This window comes from Microplitis demolitor, chromosome 2, assembly GCF_026212275.2.
Source record: "Microplitis demolitor isolate Queensland-Clemson2020A chromosome 2, iyMicDemo2.1a, whole genome shotgun sequence".
Taxonomy (NCBI): domain Eukaryota; kingdom Metazoa; phylum Arthropoda; class Insecta; order Hymenoptera; family Braconidae; genus Microplitis; species Microplitis demolitor.
Window position 1 is genome coordinate 8,218,639 of NC_068546.1, and position 9,629 is coordinate 8,228,267.

A 9,629-nucleotide genomic window follows, 5' to 3' on the forward strand; every position below is an offset into this window, starting at 1 on the left:
GTATGTGCTTGGATACTAAATAATAATCGTAAACTGGTGGCAGTAAAATACAGTTACTGCTACACTCTAGTTCAGCGCGTCGTATTTTGTTATCATATACAAAAAAGTGATTATCATATATTATTGTTATATGTTTTACGATGTTCGTCAGACAGAAGGCCGTCAAGTTTGTGATTGCGTTATAAATTTCTAGTATTTTCATACAAATAATTACTAAAAAAAAAAAATGAAACGGTCTTTGTAATTACATATATTGAAAAATATTATTGTTACGGCATTATGTCTTTAATGTGGATGAATTTTCTAAAATCGTCGTACAGGAAAAAACATATAAGAAAAAAAAATGTAAGTTCAGAACAAATTAAAAGCTGAGTAGTACATTTTGAATGAATTTATTATCATTTTGAAATATTTTGTGCTTAAATCCACTGAGTAATGAATTTAATTAATACAATTTATATAAGTTTCAAAGGTCGGTTAGATTTTTTATCCCCAGAAGTTATTTTTTTTTTTGCATCAAATTCACTTTTTTTCCATATGTTGAAAAAGAACATACAGTTTATTTCGGGAATTTTTGTCTCTATTCATTCTTGTTGGATTTTTTGTTTATTTTTTTATTTATTGTAATTATTTTTAACTTCCCGCGAAGAAAATTGTAAATTTTCAAAAATTCGGGGTTATTGTTTTCACCCCGATTTTCGAAAATCGAGTTTTCATCGGATGTCACTGTTTTGAGGTCCTGGAAGCTATTCTGACTCTTTTCAGAATGATGTGTGTGTGTGTGTGTGTGTGTGTGTGTGTGTGTGTGTGTGTGTGTGTGTGTGTGTGTGTGTGTGTGTGTAAACTTTTCATAACTTTTAAACTAATTAATCGACTCAAATCGTTCTTGCGGCAATCGAAAGAGGTTGTTGGCCGTCAACTTTCCTGAAAATTTCAGATTATTTGATCTAGTAGACCCGAAGATAATTGAGGATTACGAAAAAAAAAAATTTTTTTTTTTTTTAGTTTTTTTTTCAATTTCTCAAAAACAACTTGATCGATCAACTTCAAAATCTAATCAGCTCCAGAACACAATGAGACGCGCCGATCGCCACCTCGAACATCACCATCGGTTAATTCGTTCGCGAAATACCATGGGTGAAAGACCCGACTAGAAAAAAAGTTGTAAGACCTATTGGAATCCAATTCGGAACCCAACGTTGGGTTGTAACGCATAGCCCAAGATGATCCGAATCGGGTCATTCCTATTAGGTCCCAATTAGGTAGACTCAACTGTTTCCCAATTAGGCTCACTCTATAGGGTTTCAATTGGGTACACCCTACAGAAACTTTAGGCCAAATCAATAAAGTTCCACTAAAATCCCAACATAAAAAAAATTTGCTTAAATAAATTGTTTATTTAAATCCTCTCATTCCAGTACAATTTTTTTTTTCTATTTATTCAATTTTCGTTATTACTGTTGATTGATAATAGTGTTAGCTAACAAAAAAAATTAATTATTCCACAAATTCTCACTTTGCACCAGATACAATTTTTATAACGTATATTCACTATACTAGCACTTTATTACTATTTTGATTAACTATATTGTACTGCACTAGCACTTTTTTATTATTATTTCTTACTATTACATTTTATTATTATTATTATTACATTTTATTATTATTAGTTACGTGTATATGGGTTTTCGTCCACTAGTTATGTGTTTTATGCGCGGACCCGTCTGAACTTGTCTACGCTTGTATTATAGCCACAAGATTTTGTCGCCACGTGTATCACTCATGTTAAGATACACAACTATTCGATTTTTGTTTTTACATATAATAATATATAAGCATATGAAAGTTAGTAGATATTTCATGAAGATTATTTTTCCCTTAAAGTTTTATTTTTTTTTTTCAAGTTTATAATTATAATCTGCAAGAGATTAAAAATACGTTTTGCTATCGTTAAGTTTTTTTTCTTTATTATTAAAGTTTAATCAGTTTTTTTTTACGTTTTTATGTTAAAATACAGAATAAAACGTAAACAGTTTGCATTTAAAAATCGTTTTTAATTTTTAAAAGTAAAAATTTTCTTTTTTTATAAATTTCATGTTTAGTTTTCCCAACGTGTTTCCAATTATTCCCCACTTGGGTAAGACCAACAGCTAGTTAATAATTTTGACGTTGGGTCATCCCAATAAGTTTCCAAAAATATCTCAATCGAGCAAACCCATTGTTGAATCATTAATTTTAGCATTGGGTTTTTCCAACAGGTTCCCAATTATTTCCCCATCGGGTAAGCCCATCAGCAAATTATTAATTTTGACGTTGGGTCGCCTCAACAAGTTCTCAAAAATATCCCAATCGAGCAAACCCATTGTCGAGTCATTAATTTTAGCATTAGGTTAACCCAACATGTTCTCAATCTTATCCCAATGGGGTGAACCCAATCACAATTATTTATTTTAATGTTGGGCTTACCCAATATGTTCCCAATCAAATCCCAATAGGATAACCCTATTGGGCTTGCCTCATCAATACCCAATGGGGTCCTAATGTATGCTTGGGGATAATTTCTAGTCGGGGAAATTTTAAAAATCAGTTTTTCACGAATATCTTTGAACGATTAAATTAAACGTTTTCAAAATTTAATCAGCTCTGGAACTCAATAAAATACGTTGATTACTGCCTCAACCATCAAAATCGGTCAATTTGTTCACGAGATATCGTGGGAGAAAAAAATGCTAAAAAACCGTTTTTTTCAAAAACAATGGCACACAAATGTATTTTCGAGCTCGAAGAGCTCGAAAATGTATTTACGACAAAGTTTTCGAGCTCAAGGAGCTTAAAAACAGCGGGAAGTTTGAGGGCTTGAGAGAAAGAAGATTCTTTGGCATTCAATTTATTTTCTTGGCCTAAAGATATTTTTTAGGTAGATTTTGTTAAAAATCTAGGTATTGTATTTGTCCTAATGGTCGATTTTTCAAGGAATTTTGTCATAACCTATCATAATTGGTTAAGTAGAGTTCAAAAATACCATTCATTGAAAAATTTATTCATGTATATATATATATACCCGTGAAAAGTGAATCATACATGGCCATGCATTGCCGTATATGGTTTATAAATGAAACATATGTAGCCATACATGGGTATACAAACTTTTTTTAATACAATTGTGCATGGCCATATATGAATCATTCAAGTCCGTGTATGGCCATACATGGTTTCGTACATACATGGCATACATGCTCACACAAGGCTATGTATGGAAATACATGACCATGCATGTCCGTAATTTATTAAACATATATATATGGCCCATGTATGGGCATAAATAGTCATACATAGCCATGTATGACTATGTATGCCCGTGATTAATTAAATCCGTGAAAAATGAATCGTACATGGCTATGCATGGCCGTATATAACTAATAAATGAAGTATATATGGCCATACATGGGCATACCAACTTTTTTAATACAGTCATGCATGGGCATACATGAACCATACAAGGCCATGTATGGCCATGCATGACTGTATTAAAAAAGATTGCCCATGTATGACCTTACATGCTTCATATATGAGCCATATACGGCCATGCATGGCCATGTATGATTCATTTTTCACGGGTTTCTGTTTTTAAATGCATGTGGTGGTCGAGCGGGCTAAAGCACATGACTCAAATTGCTCTCAATCGAAGGGTCGGCAGTTCGAGTCCCATCTTACGTCAAAAAAATAAAAATTCCTTCTTTAACGAAAGTGAAAAAGTAACATTCAACGCTCCAAAGGGTTAAATAAGTCGTACAAAGAGTTGAATAATTTTTTTTAACAAAAAAAATTATTTCTTAAAAAACCAAGAAAAGAAATACTTGGACTGAAAATTAAATCACTTTATACCCAGAAAAAAAATAAAATTATTTTAAACCAAAAAAAAATCTGGGCCTGCGGGCCAACCCCAAAACTTTCCGCTGTTTTCGAACTCAAAGAGCTTGAAAACATCACTGTGAATATTTATTCCCGCTTGTGTTCTATGAAATAAATGTACCAAGGCAGACGTCAATGCCAGTGATAAAAATCAAGATTTAAATGAGTATTGATTTAGGTCAGAGCCATAATATATGAAATATCCGAGAAAAATATTAAAAACTGAGTTTTTTCAATTTCTTGCTGACAATATGTTTAAATCTAAAGAACAAGTTAGATGAAATTATATGATGATCGAAAGACTCTATAAAGAGACAGAAGTGGTATGATTTCAGATATATTTTAGCACATTATATTTTGATTTATCCGGAAAAAATAACATTTTGTTATTTTTTTAACTTTTAAGCGCCGATATCTTTTGAACTAATTAACCGATTTTTACGTTTGAGGTGGCAATCGGCGCATTTTTTTAAATTCTAGAGCTGATTAAAATTTGAAATTGATCGGATCAGCCGTTTCGAAGATATTTGAAAAAACCCGTTTTTCACCATTTCTTTTTCCAAAGATACCTCTCGAACGCATTAACCGATTGAAACAGTTGAGGTCGCATTCGAAGCGGCTTATAAAGTTCTAGAGCTGATTAGATTTTGAAGTCGATCGTTTAACTCGTTTCTGAGAAATCATTAAAAAACTAAAAAAAAAATTTATTTTTCCGTCATTCGCAAATATTTTCGAGTCTACCTGATCAAATGATCTCAAATTTTCAGGAAAGTTGAGAGCCAACAAGCTCTTTCGATTACCACCTTAATCATCCAAATCGGTTAATTAGTTAAAAAGTTATAGACCATTCACACACGCGCACACACACGCACGCACACACACACATATAGATACTCGGACATCATTCTGAAAATAGTCAGAATAGCTTCCTAGGACCTCAAAACGCCGACATCTGATGAAAACTCGATTTTTGAAAATCGGGGTGAAACTAATAACTTCCCGAAATTTTTGAAAATTATCGATTTTCTTAGCGGGAAGCTAAAAAATACTCAAGTCAATAATTAAATTATTTCAAGCCAAGAAAAAAATACTGAAATCAAAAATCTACATAGTTTAAACCAAGAAAAAAAATACTTGTGATACGTCTGAAATGTTTCTGAATAAATACAAAAGTTCCTCAAGCTGAATAATTTTATTCTTGAATCGAGACAGTTATTTATTCAATAAAGAAATTAGCTTCTAAATCTATATTTTCTTTTTGTTTTAATCAAAAACAAAATGTAAGCTTGATTCAAGAAAAAAGTTGGGAAGAACTTAAATTCCTTAATTTAAGTAATCCGTTTTTTCTGTGTACATTTAATTTCTAATATTTCGATTAACCAAAAATATTCATTTATAGTTTTTCTTCATATTACTTCACCAAATTGTCAAAATTGAGAATTTTAATCGTCTGTGTGAAAATTTAAAAAATTGTATCTTTTTGTTTTTATCTTTAATTACCAGGCTTAGTGGGTTGATAAAAAAATTTTGAATAATAAATTTATAATCGAATAGTTACCTCAATTATTTTTAGATTTTAACTGAAATGTGCATTTCAGGTGAAAGATGGTAGAACTTCCTCAATAGAAGGCGAGCGGGTCAGTAGCGGTAGCATAGGAATTACTGATGGTGACAGAAGTCGTCCACTTTCACAAACCTCTAGCGAAGTAGAAAGTATCGGATCATTGCAAATTGTAAAACATCGTGACAAAACGAAACTTCAGGTATTAAATTTGAATAAAGTAACAATCACAAAAATAAACAAAATTTGTTTAATAATATGAAAATTGTTAAATAATTATAACTTAGCCGTTGTTTATTTTTGTTACAACTTCGTAGTGACTAAGAGTTGCCATAGATTATTAACTTTTTTTTATATGTATGCAATCTAAAAAATTTTGATTATCTCCGTAAAATGATCCCATACAAAACATTATTATTCTCGATTGTTTATAAGTAAAATTGTGATTTTAATTTTTGGGAATTAAATAGTTATTTTGCAATTGTCGACCTTATTTTAGATCTTAATTGTCTCATAAAACCTGTTCTTTCATAGCATTAAAAGTAGATATTGAAAAAAAATTTTACACATTGTTGTAATAAAGATCTATTTATTAAAATGACAAAAAACAATGGAATTTTGTTTATTTGTCATTAAGATATGGTCCACCTTCAAGAGCATAATGTAATGTGGAGATAATAGAATGACTCCACGTTTCCCTTAATTATAAATTGACCAATTAATTTTATCACAACAATCTTAAAAAATGAAATTTCAGATAATAGAAATTTTTTATTAGATTATGATATCACAGCTATTTCAAATCATTTAATCATAATTGTAATTAGTATTAAAATTTACATTTTTTTCTTTCTTTAAAATTTTTATGCATCAAACAATATTTGTAAACAAAAAATCATTTAATAATGATTAGTGTAAAAATGTACAAATTAAAGTCAAATCAAAAAAAAAATTTAAAACGAATTAGTTTTATTATCTTCACAGTATCATGGTACCTTTGATGTAAGATATATGTTTGTATAGAAGCTTATAAGCTAAAAAAATCGGAATTTTACTTTTTAATTTTGTAGTTATTAAATAGTGCTTGACAAGGATGTAAATACTTTTTATACTTATTAACGATGTTTCGTAAATTATCAAAAATATACACACTCTTAAATAAACCTGTTTCAAATTGATGAGATTCTGGAATTTATGGATCTACTCGTTCTCAAAATTTCTAAAAAAATTAAAAATTTGTGAATTATGAAGCTTAACGCTTTGCATTTAAAGTTTAAAAATTTTGTTTTTTAATTTTTCAAATAATTCAGAACTTACAAAACCGATTGATTTCAAATACGGACCAGATCTAATGGCCACAAGATTTTGTGATTAAATACAAGTATACAATAGCAAGTTCTTCAGCTTTTGATAAAAGTATATACTTGTCAAATTTTTGACGCGTCAAACAACGATTCGTATCATAAGTAACTTGCATTTCTTCAAAACATTCATACCGATATTTCATGTACTCTCTATAATTCAATGTTCTCGACCATAAGTAAAATTTTGAGTCATTCAAGTCATTTAAAGTAATAATTTTAAGCTATTCTCCAATACTACATCATTTTTAAAATCTTCTCTCACATGTAAAGTTTTGTGTACATTGGTATACTTTTAGTACATGTTGAGAGTCAAAGACTAATGAATTATTTTTAAAATAGTGAAAAATTTAATTAATAAAACCATTAAAATATTTTTCTAGCGTCCATTGACGAGATATCTCCCTATAAAGTCTGAATCATTGGACTTGAGACATCATATAGAAACAGCAGGTCATCAATTATCTCTTATAAACGATGTAACTATCGACACAACAACTTGCAGTGGTTACCTCTTAAAAATGAGCAAAAAATTTCATCATTGGAACAAACGTTGGTTCATTTTTGATCGTAAACGAAAGACACTGTCTTACTACAGTGATAACTCATCAAAAAAAACTCGTGGACTGATATATTTTCAGGTATGTTGAATAATATGTTATTTATTCAATAAAAATTAATACTAATAATAAATTTTTACTATTTTGATCTTAGAGGAATATATTTAAATTGATTACCATTATTTCTAAAAACTATAAACTTATTTTTTTAAAGAAAATTATAAGCTTTTTTAACACTACTTCAACTGATAGTTTAAAATGATAGTGATTGTCATCCACAATCTTTTTCAATATTTACTTGTTTAAAGTAAATGCATAGCTCAGAAATGAGATCACAATTAAATTTTTATTAAACACTTGAACACAATATAACTTTTTTTTTAATCTGTTATCATAATTTAACTTCTGTTATGACATTTCAAGTTCATTGGATTTTTCAGAAATAAATGGACAGTGTCTAAAATGTTCTTTCATTATTCAACAAATTAAGTTTATGATTGATTAACTTTTTCTTTTAACTTCAAAATCGATGAAGAGTTTATTTTTATTAAACTATATGCCCATGCAATGTATTCTCAGGAAGAATGATAGGTTCTTCTCTTTAATTAATATCTAGTAACTTAATAAGTATTTTTATTTTCCATTTATTTCCGTTGAAGCCTGTAGAAGCATTAAAATTAGTCCTTAGAGACATACTGGGTTTAAATCACCTGTTTTTTCTTTTCAATGTGCGAAACTTATGAATGCATATTCTAGAAAAAACTCCTTATTGATTGAAAAATAAATTAATGCAATTTATTCGGTTCAATCACAAAAATCACACGGAGAAATTATTCTCGTTTGAAATGTTATGGTGCCATAGTAATGCTGGACCATATTGGCCACCTGACGGAAATTGAAATAAACGCATGAAAAAATTACTATGACCATAGTAAAATTTCCAATGGTTATATCACGATTTACTGAAACTACTGTAAATTTTACTAGGGTCATAGATAAATTTTTGTATGTGTTTACTTCAATTTCCGTCAGGTGGCCAACATAATCGGGGTTTACTATGAAACCATAGCATTTCAAGCAATAATAATTTCTCCGTGTATTTATTTATTTATCTTACGTAACTTTTTTAAATGTTTCTCTTAAGAATTAAAAAGAACTTTGAATAAGATTCATTCTTTAAAATTCAAATTCTCAGTTTACTATAAGTAAAATAACTATAACAAAAAATTTTGATTGTTTAGTCAATTGAAGAAGTTTACGTTGATCACATGAATACTGTTCGATCACCTCAACCATCGCTTACTTTTATTATTAAAACTTCAACAAGATCTTATCATTTGATGGCGCCAAGTTCAGAAGCGATGAGGGTATGGGTTGATGTTGTATTCACTGGAGCTGAAGGATATCATGAATTTGATCATCAAGTTTGACTAAATATTAATGTTATAATACTTTTAACAGGATTTCATATAATAAAAATACAAAGCCTAATTGTGCCTAAAAATTTTTTTGCCATAATTTGATGAAATTAAATTATATTTGTATATGTTAAATTATCAACTTCAATAGAAGTGACTTATTAATTGTACGTGATTATCTTTCAATCATAGGTGTTATTTAACTTTAGAGACATATTCATTATATCAATGAAAAAACAAAAGACTAGGTAATTCATGTTGCTAATTTCTTAAAAATCTTCTATATTCAAAGATTTTAATCGAAAATTGTAAATTTATATACAATTTATTACTATAGCCATTAATTTTTTTGAACACCCACTATTTAGATTCTATTTGAATAATAATGTTTAATCTAGTCTTCCAATTTTTAAGTGAAGTACAGCATGTAAGTTATTATATTTCACGAATAATATATTTTAAAGATATTGCAAGTTATATGATTCTGGACTGAACAGCATATTTTTCAGGCCTGAAATAAATATTTTAATGAATTTAATAATTTTGCATGTTTCGAATCTATTTGATAGTACGAATTTTTAAATCTAGAATAAATATTTTATGTAAGCATGTATTTTTGGACAAATTTATCAATTAAGTTACTTGTATTTGATTATTATTATGATTAAAGACTATTCAATGATCAATAAATATTGTTAAAAATTTTTTAGCACAAGAAATTATTGTTTTCTTTGCAACGCAAATTAGAATTTTTGAATGGGTATTATTTTATAATTTTGGTAATTAATGATTAGCGACCATTGTGCGCATGCATATT

General features: G+C 28.9%; 1 protein-coding gene across 2 annotated transcripts in view; it reads left to right on the plus strand.

Annotated features, from left to right (window-relative positions):
* LOC103572273 (pleckstrin homology-like domain family B member 2) overlaps window positions 1–8,885 on the plus strand; it is a 64,367-nt gene extending 55,482 nt beyond the window's left edge. Inside the window, exons 10-12 of one of the 2 annotated variants that reach the window (XM_008550798.3) lie at window positions 5,511–5,675; window positions 7,218–7,475; window positions 8,636–8,885. In XM_008550798.3, the coding sequence (XP_008549020.1) occupies window positions 5,511–5,675; window positions 7,218–7,475; window positions 8,636–8,824 (612 nt within the window). In that variant the 3' untranslated portion in view covers window positions 8,825–8,885. Of the gene's footprint in view, window positions 1–5,510; window positions 5,676–7,217; window positions 7,476–8,635 lie in introns of those variants that run through there. The other variant, XR_549082.2, reaches the window with a different exon arrangement.
* Window positions 8,886–9,629: the final 744 nt, after the last annotated feature.